We start from the raw sequence: 17,344 nt of genomic DNA on the forward strand, positions 1-17,344 counted from the left end.
GACGTTGCAGCGGGATGATTGTGATTCCCAGACACTTTTTTTTCCCATTAAGGAAAAACATACTGCACATTCCCCAACAGCTAAATAAGCATGTCGAGTGTAACTAAAAGGATATACTTAAGAAAGAATGTTCATGAAAAGACAGACACAATTTTTCATATTTTTACTAAATTGCAGATAATAACTGGCAGGAGGGGGAGTCTTCTCTTTTCCTCACTGGATCAGAAAAATGTCTTTGAACAGGCATTAGTGTGGACTAACAGAAAAGAAAGAAACAAAGAAACTAAGAAACTAAGAAAGAAACAAAGAAACAAAGAAACTAAGAAAGAAAGGAAGAAACAAAGAAACAAAGATAGAAAGGAAGAAAGAAAGAAGTAATGGTTGCCCTCTGATTGCCCTGTTACCACCCACCCACTCACCCCTGTCTGTCTGGAGATGACGCATCGTCAGCCCCTCCATCCGCTGCGTCCTTCCAGCCGCTGCCGCACCCTCCCAGCGCAAAAACAACAAATTACAGCCCAACAAACCACAGCCGAAGCTCCCCAGCTCACTGAACCGAACGCTCGCTGCAGACATCATCTCCCACCGTGCTGAGGACACAATGGCCCAATCTACGTCTTTCTTCGAACACACACCATCTTCTGGGAGAATTACAAATAGCAATTTAACCAGTCTGTGAGATTCATACACCGAAGTCAGTGGTGATGCTCTTTGAGTCACTTTCACTCTATGATTCAGCCTTAATTGACCCACTCAGACATATAAAAACTGATGCCATGACACTCTGATCAATTTGCAATTATTTCCATGGTCAGCTGATAGAGATTCAGGAATATGCGTTGTGATACCACCACGAGTCGTGTCTCCACTTGTGGAGTGTGTTACTGTAGCTGTGATACATGGTTCAGCTTCAGACTGGTAACACTCAGGACCCTATGAGTGAAGTCTACAATAGATCTTAAAAAAAATGAATCGAATAATCGATTAGAAATCGATGGTTATATTAATCGACAACTATTTTGATAATCGATTAATCAGTTTAAGTACATTTTATGAAAAAAAGGCCAAAAATGTTATCTCCTATGACAGTAAACTGAATATCTTAGGTCTGTGGACAAAACAAATGGTGGTTGAGGCCGTGTTCTTGGGCCACAACCAGCTAAGAGATAGCAACGTGATTGGTTGTACACTCTTCTTCGTCACAGCATTTGAATGCTTAAAAAGTGGAAAATCAAACAAAATAGGTGAAATGTTATGTCGTTGGCCGCCATCTTTTGAATTCCAGGAGACGTGACAACACACATGCGCAAGAGGTGGACCAATGAAAGAGCTCATCCTTATCTGGTTGTTGGCACCGTGTTCTCGGTCGCAGACAAACCTCGGAAATCCTCATCGTATCAAACCTTCCCCATTTTAAATACATGGTTGCCACCATTTTTAAGGACGGCTGGAAATCCGAATGGAAGGGGGACACATCTGCAAACGAACCACAAGCTCCCTGATTGCTCTAGTGTCCAGGCTGCCATCTTTCATGACGAGAAGAGAACTGTGACTAAACAACACTGGGTCCTAAACTTGTGCTGCTCAAGCCACTGTTTCTGAAGAGAATATGGGAATGGCTATTATTGCATGAGGGCTTAACTTTACCATCAGGTCCAAAGCAGGAAACCACATCTCCAAATACGCCTACCATCAACTGGCACTGTGAGACCACATACCACACGAAGTGAGAAAGGGCGACGTATGAAGTGGGTCAGACTCCTGCAGCTGAGCCAGACGTTGGGAGTAAATGACATAATCACTGCCTTTTGAAAACACAAACCTGCGTACGCATTCCTCCTCCCCCTGCAGAACTCTCTGTGCTCCGTCAAACCCCCTGAAGCTGAGCGGCCTCGGCCTCAGCTATCCAAACAATAGTGTGGCCCTCTTCCCGGGTCCGCCACTGTCACCGAAAGGCATTCATTACCAAGCACAGTCTGCCTAAAACAACAGTTTGTTAACCTTACAGAAACTGGACGATGACGACGAGCAGACTCCTCCTGAGAGAAAACCGAAGCAGCCATTATCGGGAAGATCAGGATGGGCCTCCGTGAGGAGATTTAGGATTATCCAAATCTAAATCAAAACACAATGTGATTTTTACATGAAAATATGTGGTGCGGTTTGAAAAGTCCCTGGGTGGGCACGGATCCAGCGTTACCCTGTCACTCCCCTCTGGCAGAGATGTTTATGGAAAGACAGCCAGAGATTCAGACAGGATCTTGGCATGAATGTGGATGATGTCATATAATGACTGTCTAAAAGTCTCGTTGAAAGGAACTGGAGGGCAGGCAGGTAGAAGAGTGCTGACAGTGCTCTGCTGAGATTATGTCAGATACCTGCACTCTCCGGGCCGCGGCAGCAGGCAGCAGGCAGCAGGCAGCAGGCAGCGCTGGCAGAGGTTATGTTATTCTGTTTACCCTGGCTAATCGCTACAGCTACAGGGTCCTGCCTGGTGTGGGTGCAGTCCCCAGCACTTGCATTCCTCCGAGCAGCTTTAAATAACTGCTCCGTTTTTCCCCCTCGCTAAGCAAATGGGAGGAGAGTGTTAAAGATGGCAAAGAAGGCTGTTTGTTTGAGCTGGATTCAGTGCACAACTTGAGCACCAAACACACTTAGGTACACGTACACACACACACACACACACACACACGCATGCAAACCCACACACTGTTCCCTTGTGACGTTCAAAAAAATAACACCACTAATTGCAGCTTTGTGTGCTATGATGCTTTTTGCAACATGATAATCGTTTTAGTTTTTTTTACAGAAAGTAATGACGTGGAGACGTTTTTTTCATGGTTAACTCCTGTTAAGGTCTTTGGCTCTGACGCTCTGTTTTGATGAAAGACAGAAAGAAATCTGACCCTTATAACATCCATCTTTCTTTCAAAGTAGTTTAAATTGTTTTAAATGTTTGTGACATAAAGTTTTTACATACTCACACAGTTTGACAGACTGCTCTGTATAGTAGGGAGACACACTGTTTTGTTTGGACCCAGCTGTGAATTGTACCTGGTTTATGGGTGCTCTTATCTATTGATTCACACATTTCCATCCCATTTTCCCCTTAAGTTTGTATCTATAACATTCGTGAAAGTTCTGCATACAATACTAATAGTGTCCCACTTGTGGTAAAAGGTTCCCAAAAATGGCAGACCCCTGAGTAACCACGCATTATTTCCCCTCCATGCATAAATAGCCGGGAGAGATGACAAGAGTTTGCATCCAAAAATACCAAAACACGTCCTTGACAGCAAGATGGAGATCAGACTGGCAAACACACGTGACACACATTTCATGAAAAGGAAGAAGCTCTCACGATGAATAATCTGCAGATGAGCGAGCATGACGCGAGTGAGCACAGGAGCCGTGCCTAACCTTGCCCCTGAGCTCAGTGCAACCTGTGGCAAAAAAATCCGAACAGTGCAGGTTTTTGGTCGCCCCCATTCCGCCTTCTCCTGAGTTTGGCACGAGAGAAACAAGAGTGTGTGGGTAGGAGCCGAGGGCTTTGAAAGGTAAAATAAACACAGCTCCTAAATAGAGAGAATGCACAACATGCTCCATCTACTGTATCTGACCGACTTGTCTCCGTTTTCAGGCTCCCATGGACCTCTGACCCATGCCAAGGGAAATCCAAAACAAACCACAGGGCTACTACTGTCACTTTACTCTAAATACAGAACCACATGGGAACTCCTGAAATAGCCATATCCACTTCTTACGATGCCCATTTTAGGTGAGACCAGCTCAGAGACTGCGATATGATAAGACCTCTTCCTGTCTATGACGAGGTCCAGTGCTTTTATCGATTCCAGAAAAAGAAGAGAATCCGCAGCGGCAGACGTCTGGTCACCCTTTACAGACGAGATGCTGTGGAGATGCGGAGGACAGGCGACGTTTATAGGACTGTCAGGGAGCCGAGCTACTGATGCACACACATCTAACAAAACAAAAGACACCCAGTCTCCAAGGAATGAAAAAGCATTGTCACATTCTCTATCCTTCAATTTACAGCAAGCTTTCATGTGCTGAGGATTTTTTAAAAACAAGTCGGCCATTGGATATTTCGACACATGGAGATAATTACATAAGTGGTCTTCATCTGCTGGTAAACAAGTTCAGGTTCAAGAGAGCCAAATGACGACATGCAATTGGAGCAGCGTGCTACAGTTAAGTTTTTAAAAAGTCAATTTTGCAATTCCAAAAATCCAACTTCCAACCATTGTCACAAGCAATCCCCTCTCCCTCCTTCATCCCCCTTGATTCTTTCTGAATGCCGAACCACACGGTAAAGTCAAATGTGATAAACAGCACAGGGTGCACATAAACAGTAACGGCGCCTCCGCCCGCATCCAGAGCCTCATGATGACTTACGCAGATGCGATGTGGAATCCGGGAAAAAAAGGGTCTTATCAGGCTGTAAAGTTTCAGCTTTAGTCTGCCTGCCAACGCGCCCGAGGACTTCAAGTTTCCGTGCTTTCATCGGTTTCAAGAAGTGCACAGAAAAAAATATAGATCTATTGGAAATCACACGAGCAGAGCATATCTGGCTCATTTTGCAATTCCTGTGGCACATTTGAACGTGTCAAGTTAGTGTTCAGCTGTCAATGATGAAGTTTCTTAATCCGTTAAGTATGTGGTATGAATTGCAGTATATGCTGGAGCGCAGAGAACATGTGTAACATAATGATTACACCGATAGACGGCTATGATGTGTTGTGTACACTGTGAGTTAAATGGACCAGTGCAGGAGCTCTGCTAACTGCTACTTACTTCACTGGAACAGATATTCTACAATCACTGACTGTCTGCGTGACAATGGGTTCAGTGTCACGGCTCAGTGGAAGCTCTCTCACACGGCTTGTAGAGTCCAAATCTGCGTGTTCATTCAGGTGATTTGTCCTCATGCATGGCGAGGATCTGCCCAACTGAACATCTGGGTGGTCGTCTGTCTCCGAGTCTCATGCTGCGACGGCGTAATCACACGCTGCTCAGATCTGACAGCACACAATTTACATCCGTGTCGTCATTGAAAGTTTAGAGGATTTATGTTTATGAATGATTTCTTTCTTTGAATAAAGAAGCTTATGACTGTAAGCAAACAAATCTACCCCTGTACACTGCTGCAACCACAGAAAGTGAAATCACAAAGCAAAAGCTCCAAAGATTTTATCAGTATTACAAAAGAATCAAATGTCTATTTGGCTCATTGTGATATGAATGCATCCTGCAACTTTTCGGATGTCCCTATTCAGATGTCATGGCAATTCATCTGATAAGAGTCAAGATATTTCACATTGCACTAAAGTCATGGACCATGTTACTAGCACGGCTACAACTATCAAACTATTCAGCTGTTGTCATCTGTTACATCTGTGATCTGCCTCCTTCCCTCAGTTTCATATCAGTGTAACTGGTATGGTTTTTCAACAGCTGATCAGAAAAACTAAACATGTCAAAACATCTCCACCAACCCACTCCCAACACTGACATGTTCTCCACTTTGTTATCCAGCTATTGAACCCTGGGGTATCACTGATTTGGCTGGATTTTTCTTTTTGTTAAAGCCTGTAAACACTCTCATATAATTTTTAAAATAATTGTTTTCTGAGTATCTGGGATGGTGTAAATGCAACATTTTCAACTTTAGATAGTTATCCACATTTTGGTCACTTGTCACTATGTCTCATCAACCTGCACAGTGAAAGTTAAAAAAAAAGGATTTTTTTTTACTTATCACAACCTTTTTCTCTACTATTTTTACAGCTCTGGCCATAAAAATGATCCTCATCTGCTGGTAGAAATCCCAGATGCAGATCACCACTAAAACCTGACTGTTTCTTGGCCTGTCCACCGAACGCCGGCCAAATTCAGACAATTTTCACTGCCTGAAAAAACCTTATGCATGCCGAGGCACCCAAAGGCACTGAGAAAAAGTATTTCTGCACTTCCACAAACTCTCAGCAGCTACATTTGTTTTTGAGGAAAGGTCTTGGAATCCCTCTGCCCTGCCTTTCTGCGCTGACGTCAGAATCGCTCAGATATGGAAAAACTCTTCATATTGTTGCTTCTGTAGCTGTGGCCATTTTAACACGGCAGAGAGACATTTCCACTTGTCCACAACACATTCCAGCCCCGACACTGAACATCACCTATCTCTCTCGGCTGAAGTCGAACCCGCTATCCCCTGCTGCAAAGACGTGTACGATCAGCGACGATCTGTTTCTCCAGACACTTTGACTGTGAGATCCAGGAGACCGGTGACTGTGGTGCAGTTTCCCCATGTGAACCACCGTGAGGTATTCCTGGAATTTTAAATGTCTTTCTTGCATTATTTGCCACAGAAGCCCCAAAATGCAGCACAGCACGGGGGAAACAGGGGGAGAAGAGGGAAGCCTGGTGACCAAACCAACTCTCTGACTCAAGGAGGACAAGTACTGTAACGGAAAGTGGGATTCACTTGACCTCCATTAGATCCAGCCTGCGTACTTCCACATGGGCATACCAAAGGCAACAGCTGGAGAGGCGGCATCATCGTAAAACTGCAACTCCCCTGTGCTGCAGAAGTTGTGTGTGATAACTGTAGAACGCACCACAACCGTGCATCGTACAGTCAGTAACTTGCACATGATTAATTCTGACAGACTCCCTTCCTCGGCTTTCTACAGTCACTGATGAATCTGCTGCTCCGCTGCTCAAGAGCCATTTTCATTCTGCGGCACTGTATCTGAGCTTCTCCTTTTAAAATTCAAACGTGTAATCATTCTCAGCATCGACTCTGAACAAAAGTACACTGAAGTAAAAAAAAAATTAAAGAGTCACAACGACGTTGAGTTTTGAGGAACGGTGCAGTTGAATGTGCTTCTCTCTCCTGTGAGGCAGAAGAGATTTTAACTTTTCTGGCAGCAATGTGATGTCCACAGAAATATGAAGGCGTTGCGTCACATCGCTGGTGCCTCTGAAGAGCTGTTATCGAGTATAAGTTATTATTTTACTCTAGATAGCTACTCAATGTATTTGCTTCATGAATAATTCAGGTTGTGTATCGACCGACGTCCAGATACTTTTGGTGAAACAGAGACGAACAAGGTGACTGATGACTAGAGTCTGAAACAAAGACAGAGACGACTCGGACCGCCGTCCACCACAGAGAGGATCTGAGAAGCTCCTTCGTCACTCTTAAGCTCACTTCATCGGCTCTTGTCTCGTTGAGTATCTTGTTCTGAGGGGGGGGCAGAGGAGGGAAGCGGACCGGTGGGGACTTGGTTCAGGGCCAGGGACCGACGTATAGACGACCAAGGCTATTACATTGATGATAAGATATAATGTACTGTAAGATATAAAGAAGATGGGACCTTTGAAGGGGACAAAGGCATTAATGAAAGACATACACTAGTTATTGTTTTCCTTGTGTTAATCATCACAGGAGGTCACATTGTTTAAACAAAGGTGGTACAGTTACAAAGCACATTGGCCCGTGTACCCTTTTGTGGTCCAGTGCACTCTTCTTGACGATGGCTATTTTGGGGGTTCTTTTTGACAAATTTGTACTTTTTCCTCAACTACACATAACATGAAGTAACTTTGCAGGTACAGTAACGGTTTGGCATATTGAAAGATATTGGTGTATGACAGTGACACAATGTGTCGCATTGTTGTTGAAAGACACTGAAAGGGACCCGTGCGATGAGCTACTGCTGTTTTTGTACTGTTTCACAGTAATCCTGCAATTTGAACTGTTGTGAAAACTAGAATTCAAAGTATTCTAGTGATCTCCCGGAATATACTGGGTGTAGTGTGAGCGAGATCTACAGCAGAGCGAAGATTTTATGGTCATCTTGATTATGCAACTTTTTCCATATTTGAAGCAGATAACTCCACAAAAAGTCCATTTATGAGCAGCCCCCCCCCCCCCCCCTCCATCTCTGCAGGGGGCTCTTAGTTAATCTCAGCGGCCTGTACAGTACATCACCCCCCTCCCCATAATTAGGAAGCCTCGCCCCGTCACTCACCGACCCTGAAGCCCTGTCCGATGAGCGTGTCGGCCGCCTGGCCGTTCTCGGCGATCAGCGTGGTGTTGTTGCCCTGCTCGCACGTATCCCGGCAGTGGCCCTTCAGGCAGATCCGCTTGCAGATGAGGGGCGCGATCACCACCTTGAAGCGCTCCCGCGTGGAGGCGCGCTCCCGCGTGGAGGCGCGCTCCGTGCACCACGCCAGCCGCTGGACGCTCAGCCAGATGAGCAGCAGATGGGGGATCAGAGGGGGCATCCTGGCATCCCTCGCTGCCCTGCGCAGGGGCCCGGGGACATGGAACCACGAGCCGGGGGCTTGGGCTCCGGCTCAAGAGGCGCCCGCCTTGTGGACCGAGGCTGATTCTGTTGACGTCTCGTACGGCGGAGGGAGGGAGGGAGGGAGGGAGGGAGAGAGAGAGAGAGAGAGAGAGAGAGAGAGAGAAGAAGAAGCGCGTCCTCCCTCCTGCTTTCTCTCCTTCAGGAAAAGTATTGTAGAGAAGTCCCTCACTTCCCTCGCGCAGCCGACTGATCCGACGCGCTGCGCATCTTCACAAAAAGGGTAGATGCCCCCGCTTCTGTGGTTCTTCCTCTTCTTCTTCTTCTTCTTCTTCTTCTTCCCTCTTCTTCTCCTCGCCTGGTTCCTTCGGAGAGTCGGATACTAGTGCGTATGTGGGATCGGGGGAGAGAGGAGGGAGGAGAGGGAGGAGAAGCAGTGAGCCAGCCCTCCCTCTGCAGAAGGCTGGCGGAGGGCCAGCCGGGCGGCGCAGGAGCGGAGCTTCAAGTGGTTTCCTTGTTGGTTCTTTCTCCTGACATCCCCCTCCTCCTCCTCCCCCGACACACAGCTGTGTGTGTGTGTGTGTCACTCTGGAAATAAAAAAGATTCTGAAAACATCACATATGGCTGCACACACCTTTGTGAGGTGGGAGACTACAACGTGTGAGCATGTGGCTGAGACACAGGCAACTCAAAACCTCTCTGAGTTCACGTCTCGCCCTGAGTTTCACTGCATGACTGAATGTCTGCTTATCAAACAAATAAAATAATAATATTAATAAAGTCTCACAGACATCTCTGATATTATCAAGGTCATCGGGGTCAGGCTGAGATCACCAACAGCTGTTCCTCAGGTTGTAAAGGAGGTGGCAGGTCAGACATGAAGCTTTTGTCTCGTAACAGCAGAATGTGTGTTCACATTGATAGAAAAACTATGAGATTCTGTATCTATGTGGCGTCACACCACGGCAGACTTTTCAACATGTCCCTAACGTACTCAAATGCTTTATTTAAGAAACATTTACAAATACCACGGTAAAAAAAATGATGTTATTGTTCCACATACATTATGGTTGGTTCAAACTTCCTGGACTTCCTGTGCGTTGTGCATGTCAGTGACTTCAATCTCAAGATAATTTAATGATTCAAAAGGTTTAAAAAAAAACATCCCTCTGAAATATAGTAAAAGATGACGTGTTGACAAAACCACAATGTAATAAAAACAACTACAAGAACCTCAAAACTGTTGTTAAGTACAGTCCTGTGCATGACTGAATGACGTCCTCACTTAGTGCCAGTAGTTCTGGATGTTGTGCTTTTCCCCAAAAAAGCTGCAACAACCAAGTCAAACTCTGCTTCTGTCCACCGTGAATGAAACTACAGCTCAGCTAGTACAGAGAGAAATGGGGGGCCTCGAAAATCAACACTTCACTCCTGTCAAAAAAAACAAAACTGACCCGAGACTCTCGAGCCGCTTGTGGGAAAAGTTGGGATGTGCTAATAAAAAACACGGCGTTGCTCCACTATCAGGAGCCCGTGAGCCTGCCAGTGTCCGGGGTCACACGGGCCAGGGGGTAAAAGTGAGAGAGGGACAAAGAGAGTTGAGTCACTTCCTCTCAAAAAAACAAAAAAACTTAGTGTTTACCTTCAGTCGCTGAGGAAATAACTGCATGGGCCTACGGAGAGTTCACAGGCCGCTCTCACATTTCTCTCTGCCTCTGCTACACGCCATCGCTGCATCAGCGGCTGCCAAGACACACACACACACACACACACACACACATACACACACACACACACACATACACACACACACACACACACACACACACACATACACACACACACACACACACACACATACACACACACACACACACACACACACTGCAAATACATTGCAGGTCACTCATAAAACATCCCTGAGTATTTTTAATACAACATAATTACTTCCCCTCTGAAAACTGAAACCTCAGCATTACACACTGGACCCAAACAGAAATAAACAGCCGTCGAACAATCCAGAGATAAAAACAGCTTTTGGCAGCCAGAGGGAACTCAAACAGGGTCGTGAAAACATTTACAGTCTTATCAGTATACCGCAACGTTATTAAAGCAAAAAGTCAAAATAAAAGTAGTGTAAATGCAGTGGATGGAATGTAATTTACACTATGATTTATACTCATTCATTGTTTATTCAGAAACATGTTATTGAGCATGTGAATAAAAACCATCAGTTACTGCAGATTGCAAGTATGAAGCTCAGTTTGAGTCTTGCTGCAGGTGAAGTGAGTATTTTGCTGTAGTTGTTTGTCTCACACATATATATATATACGTACTTTATAATAGCTGTTTTTCTTTTTTTTTTAACTTAAATTCATTTTCTCTGCGTGAACTTCCACGGCTGCGTTCAGGGGATATAGTGTGTTTCAGTGGCCTCAACATCACTTGTTTCAACTTGATGTAATAACTCCCATTTGTGGTTGGTTTTGTCGAAACAAGTTTGTGTCTCTCTCGTCAATTTCAGTCTCAGTGCAGTGAGTGAAACCTCTTCGTCGGCTGGTAATTTTTTAGGTGAACAAATCTCGGGCCTAACGTCCACCGGGCGTCAGGGTTAGTTACAGAGACGGTGGTTTGTCATATTCCGGTCGGATTAGAAACATGTATTAAAGCAGCTTCAGATATTTCTGCGGGTCTTCTTGTTCCTTTTGCAACAACAGTAACAACTTGACCGTAAACCATATCTATGTCGTAATTAGTAAAATATCATTACACAGGCATGATGATATTGTAGTTGTAGTCTGTTCTATCAGTTGGCAAATGAAAGGTACTTGCACCAAAATACAACAAATCGTTAAATAGCTGACTCTGACTCATTACAAGAATGAATCTGAGGGGCCCCGAAAATATTTTTTTTCTGCTCTGTAAAATTATGTTTATTTTGTGGATATTTATCTTTGCTTTCTTTCCAATAAAATACTAGAAATGTGTAACTTGATACTTTCTATAGTTTTTAAGGGAGCATCTCATGTTAACACACTGCGGAAAAGAGCAGGAGGCTCCAATGACATGAAGCCATTACTCCTTTATATTGACTGTATAATTTATGCCTGTTTAAATCTAGTGCATTAAGTACAGTATGCTTCTGAACAAACACATATCCTGGATCTGTAAAACATCATTGGTTAATAAGTCATTATCAGGAGGTAATTTATTCTGGGCTGTGTTAAACATCAGAGACCTTAGAAACTATGGCGGAACTTGCAAATTCAATTAAAACTTATTCCAAATCACATTTGGAATAAGAAATAAAACCAGATCATTTTTATCAATCAGCAACACTACAGTATGACATTAGAGTTACTGGCATTATGGATGAAATGCCACTGTAAAGTGTTACGGTAAGCTTTAGTAATCACTACAAAGGCTCCTCAGCAGTTTGTGTTTATGAAGTTTGTGTATATGAAAACAGCCGTCATTACTCAGCACTGAGAAGAGTACGTTTTATTTGGGATCTCCCTGGGCGTGCCGACAGCGCACACACAAGTCTGTTTGGCAACGTTTCAGATGGTGTGGAAACTCTGCTCCAGGGTTCATGTGGTTTTCCTACTGTACCATGACACAATGAAATGTACAGACTGAAAGTGAAGCATTGCAGAAATGGGATGAACAGACAGGTGATCTAAAATTAGGACATACTCGTGCCGCACTGCTCGATCATTTTAGTGTGGTTTAATTTGTCTGACAGTAAATGTAGTCAGGAATATTTATTTGGCTGTTGGTGGCTAAAAGACCAACTCATTATTTCAAAGAAATCTCTCCCTAATGAGAGATACTGAGCAGACAGCAACAGAGGGACAAGACATACAAACAAGGGCCCTTTAATATAGTAACATTTACAGGTAACTGGTTGGAGGTGAATATATTTTAGACAGAGGCATAAAAAAAGAAAAAAGTAATCCATTTCACATTTCATGACATGTTCAGGAAGAATGCCATTTCAGTTTAAACCCCACATGCAGAGCCCCCATGTATGTAACACTACAAACAATAAATACGATTATCTGGGGTAAATAAGGTCTACCGTGGCCGATGGTATTCTGGGTATACAGTGACGTGTATTTAATATTTTGAATGCCTTACCATAGAATGACTTACACTGGTAAATGCACGTAGAGGATCAGTAGAGTAGTACACGTGGTGAATGACGGCAGAGACCCACAGAGGAACTCAACGAGCCGAGAGGAAGAATCTGCAGATGAACCTGATGCGTTGGTCGCGTCGTGTCCCAGCACCAGGGAGAAATTTAATAAGATTTATATATTTACACTGTCTAAGCATACTGATGGTAACAAAGCACGTTACATTAAAAAAAGATAAGAAAGCATAAAGCCATTGTTGCACATTAACTTTTCCACAAATGTTATTAACCCTTATTAAACTGGATAAAATGCCTAAAACTATAATCTTATTTACAGGGGGGGGAGGGGGGCCTGCGGCAGCGCTGCCGGCGGAGAAACAAATATGCACATGCAAGCACCAGAGTTTGTCCGCTAGTAGTTGCTAGTAACAATTGTTACGGAAAACAAGATGATTTATTCAGACAGTAGCAGCTTGAATTTTAAAAAGAAGGAATGATAAGATATGGTCCATTACAGCGTGCAAGCCTCACGTCCACTCTCTCGTCAAAATAACCCCAATTTTTTTTTAAAAAATCATAATAAAATGCTTGTATTGATATGGTATCATCAAACTTGACACCTTGCGATTGTGTAACTGATGAGGGATGCGCAGTGAAAAGAGACGGAGCAGGGTCGTGCCAAACAGGAAGAGCCGCCGAAATCTAACCGCTTGCGTCAAACTGGGAATCATTTCTATTGATTAAGAGTTGAGTTTTTTTCTAATGGTGTGTTTTCGTCGTCATGGAGAATGAGTACTGAGGTAGAACTGGGATACATCAATATACCGTTCATGTCGTAAATAGGAGCCAGTTATCACGTGGGATTTGCTATAGTTTAAACGTACGATTTCCTTGGTCTTGGAGAATGAGAGAGAAACAGATCCGATGCTCTGAGTGAAATGGGAATGTCCACACGATGGTGTTGGTCAGTTTTTGTGACAGCACTGCTAGTATTAGACCCACACGTGATGAACACTTCATCAAGATCAAAGAATTAAACCATAATACTCTGCTTTGGTTTAGTCAGAAAAAAAACAAAAAGCCCAACTACACAATGTATATGGTTTGTTCTACACATGAAGCATGGACCAGCACTATGCATCTAGTTCTGTCCACTGGATTTGAGTTGCCTAAGGCTTTAAAACACTCGTGACTAGAATCCAAAGAGTTTCTCCTCACTAACGTCCAGGGACGATCTTTAAACAGCAGCAGTGGCGACTCAGTTGATTATTAAGTGAGAGTTCAATCAAAGATCTCGTCCACTTCTACCAAGAGCAACCTGTTGTACGCCAGTGCAGCTGCTGCTGTTTGATGAACGTCCGGGACAAAAGAAAAACTTTGCTGCAGACAGGAAAACATGAAGATGTCAGATACAAACCAAACTCAAAGGCTAGGGTTATATGTAGCCCGATTCTTCACTCGGAACGGAGATGATCTTTATGCATCATGTTAAACTACAGACACACCGTATTCCACGTTTTATGATAAGATCACTGACCGACTGTTATTCCTCTAATCGTCCCCTACACACAGTCCACAACTGAGCTGTCGTCCTCCTCTGCTCCCCAATCGCCAAACCGCATCTGAGGGGACGGAGCCGCCGGATGGAGGTTGTTTATGTCGTCCATGGCATCTGGGTCGGTGTCGTCGCTGGCGCCGATTCCCATGTGACCGCCTTCCTCCCGGTGCGTGCGGATGTGTTTCCGCAGCGCCGCCGGCTCCTTGAAGCTGCGGTTGCAGAAGGGGCAGCAGCACGGCCTCTCTCCAGTGTGGATGAGCTGGTGGTGCTTGAGATGCTGCAGGCGGCTCAGTCGCTTCCCACAGATGGCGCACACGTAGGGCTTCTCTCCGGTGTGCGTGCGCCTGTGCTTGCGCAAACCGTCCAAGTGGCGGAAGCAGTTTCCACACTCGGAGCAGGAGTATGGCTTCTCGCCTGTGTGTATGCGCAGGTGAGTTTTAAGGGCTCCCGACTCGCGGAAGCGGCGGCCACAGACTGCACACGGGTACGGCTTCTCTCCCGTGTGGATGCGGATGTGCTTCTTCAGGCTGGAGATCAAGCGGAAGGTCTTTCCACACTCCAGGCAGTGGTGAGGCCGATCTCCAGAGGGCTCCCCTGCTGTGTCGGGGGCTGAGGGTCCCGCGGAGTCCTCTGCTCTGCCCGGTGAAACACTGTCTCCTCTCCCGGGTCCAGAAGTCCTAGCCAGAGCTTTCTGTCCATCAAGTCCGCCCTGCTGCAAGGCATCGCCACATTCTCGCAAAGACCTTTGGTGCCGCAGGGGGTGCGTGAAGGAACGCTGAGAACCGCCCTCCCCCACTTGAACATAGCCGAGGTCGCCCACGTTGTGGGACGAGCGTTCTCCGTCCCCGACTTGGCTGTCGTTACGCAACCCAGATTCCTTCCTGCTGGGCTGACCGGAGCCGGAAGATGGTCCCTGCTCCTCTTTAATCTCAAACCTGGACACTCCACCCGGTCCCTGAGGCTGCCTCTCATCTACAGACAGATCACAAAATGCAGAGATGGTTATTTGAACAGCAATAAATCTGTGTTTCTAAGTTTCTTTGCAAAGGAAACCCACGACATGCACTATGACACAACAGCACACACGGTGTATTTACCTGGCCTGCTGGAATCTGAGCACATGTGGGACGTGTTGGACGTGAAGGAGTCCAGAGCGTGGTTAGTCACGGAGCCGTCTGGCTGGATCGAGAGCTGGCACATTTTGTAGTCGTCCCTCGACTCGAACCCGTGAAGCGATTCGTCCACAGAGCCGCCGAGGCCCAGGTCGACGCCGGCTCCGTTCACACTCCGGGGGTTCTGGTGGTCCCGATCCAAGCCAGAGGTCAGCGAGGCCATGGAGGACAGGGACGGGGCGAAGACTGACTGGCCAATGGACTGAGGGCCCGAGTAGGAGATCTGCAGCTGGTCTATGAGCTTCTGGGCACTGCACAGACACTCCTGCAGGCTCTTGAGCTCCCTCTCCGACACCTCCAGACGCACCTTCAGCCTCTCGTTCTCCTGCTCCTTGTGCAGCAGCTCCTGCTGCGTCTCGTTGAGCACCAGCACCACCTCGCCCAGCAGAGTGTCCACCGCGGCGGACATCGCGGTCTGAATGGTCGGGGCCAGGCGCGACTTCAGCGACGTGACAGTCACGCTGCCCTGCGGAGCTCCGTACGCAGCCTTGTCCGGCTTCCGGTCATAGCAGGACGCGCCGGGCCTGTCGGGGACGTTGATTATACTCTGTTTACGGTTCCCGCTGCCGCTGTTCGACGGAGAGGAATCCATGCTACCAGCATAGCCTGTCCTCCTGGAACTCATGGTGTTAATGTGGTTAGCTAACGCGTACGGGCTAAGCTAACGTGTTAGTGCGCTATTGAAACAGCACGAGTGCCTGACGGCGTGGGGGCTTTCTGTTGTGTCTGTCGGTGGTGTCAGCAGGTAACGTCCGCCTCTTCAGCGGCGTCGCGGACACAAACACGGGAGTGAACTCTTCGCTGGGCCTGGCTCCGCTCGCTAACATTAGCCCGCTAGCTTCGAAAAACTAACAACGCCGGCCGGAGAAAAGACGGACGCACTCGCGCAAACACTCGCGGCTCCGCAGCAGAAGAGTGCTAATGGTCTTTTAACTGCGTCACTCAAGTCCGCGCATTGTTGTTGTTGTTGTTGTTGTACGAAGACTCTGATAACGCGGGCCTCGGCGGCGACTCACCCATCTCCTGCTTCTGTACGCAGGTCGCTACTGTACTGTTACTGCACACTGAGGCCCGTCGCACGGCGATGACGTGACAGTGCAGCGCTGCGGTGCTGCCTCTGCCCTTAGTGTTGACTTGAAGGGAGTTTCATCTCCACCCCAAGTGAGTAAGATGGACATATCTAGAATGAAGTTAAACTAAATCAGAGGATGATATGTTTTCGTATTTCATGATAAAATATAAATTCAAAACAGTTTGTTGACAATAAAGACGAAATTAAGTAATCTGTGCCGGCTGCTATAACAGCTTTAATGACTTATCAATGCACAATTGACATTTTAAATGCACAAGATTTTAAGTATTCTTATTCTATTTTATTATTTTTATTCATTATTATAATTATTTTAATTATTTTACCTAGTTGTATAGTGGCTATGTATAATATATATAGCTGTAAATATGTAAATATATATTTTATTGTGTCTGTATGTGTGGTAGGGATGAATAAAGTTTTCTATCTTTCTATCTATCTTTCTATCTATCTATCAAGTCAACTCCTCTGTTCCATCAAATCCACTTGAGGTGAAACTGAGGTGTAGCTGTTAGAGCTGCCAGTGTTCCATCCCTCCAAGCTTTTGTGGTTTCTCCTTCTTAACAGACACAGTTTTCGTCACATAGTCTCTTAAAAAGTCCTGATTACTACACTGTGTTTATGTGTAACAAGAAAAATAATTTCCTTTTAACTAAAACTAATTTTACTGATTCTGAAGTACAATTTTACAGATTCATCTACACAAGGCACTTTGAAGAGGCAGCCGTATGTGCTAATGTTAGTAGTTTGATACATTTTACATAATACTAAATGACTTTAATCTCGAAATGTCCTGTTTATTCTCAACATTATTTCTTTCTTATGCCTGTCCATAATCCTCCTCCATAAAAGTCCTTAATCCAAACCTAACTCAGTCATGTCATGACAGTTTTTCTTTATTTAAATTACACCCTGCCTACTAATACATTTTGATTTGATTCAGTCATGCACACTATTTTTATATATATGTTATTTGCATCAATTTAATAAATATATCTAATATCTAATAAACACCACATTCACATGAACGTTTCTGCTTCACATCAAAGGTCTCG

At 45.3% G+C, this 17,344-nt stretch overlaps 2 protein-coding genes across 5 annotated transcripts in view; both read right to left on the reverse strand.

The window, feature by feature from the left end:
• ltbp3 (latent transforming growth factor beta binding protein 3) overlaps window positions 1–8,725 on the reverse strand; it is a 30,327-nt gene extending 21,602 nt beyond the window's left edge. For all 4 annotated transcript variants that reach the window (XM_047330205.1, XM_047330201.1, XM_047330202.1 and 1 more), the window contains exon 1: window positions 8,055–8,725. In XM_047330205.1, coding sequence (XP_047186161.1) covers window positions 8,055–8,310 — 256 coding nt within the window. In that variant the 5' untranslated portion in view covers window positions 8,311–8,725. The remainder of the gene's footprint in view (window positions 1–8,054) is intronic.
• Window positions 8,726–11,817: 3,092 nt separating this feature from the next.
• On the reverse strand, window positions 11,818–16,271 carry si:ch1073-224n8.1 (zinc finger protein 70). Its single transcript, XM_035626165.2, has 2 exons — window positions 15,125–16,271; window positions 11,818–14,999 (listed from the first exon to the last, which is right to left on the reverse strand). Exons 1-2 carry the CDS (start codon window positions 15,822–15,824, stop codon window positions 14,032–14,034), a joined length of 1,668 nt encoding a protein of 555 aa, XP_035482058.1. The 5' UTR covers window positions 15,825–16,271; the 3' UTR covers window positions 11,818–14,031.
• Between the last annotated feature and the right edge of the window lie 1,073 nt (window positions 16,272–17,344).

This window comes from Scophthalmus maximus, chromosome 2 (genome assembly GCF_022379125.1).
Source record: "Scophthalmus maximus strain ysfricsl-2021 chromosome 2, ASM2237912v1, whole genome shotgun sequence".
Lineage (NCBI taxonomy): Eukaryota > Metazoa > Chordata > Actinopteri > Pleuronectiformes > Scophthalmidae > Scophthalmus > Scophthalmus maximus.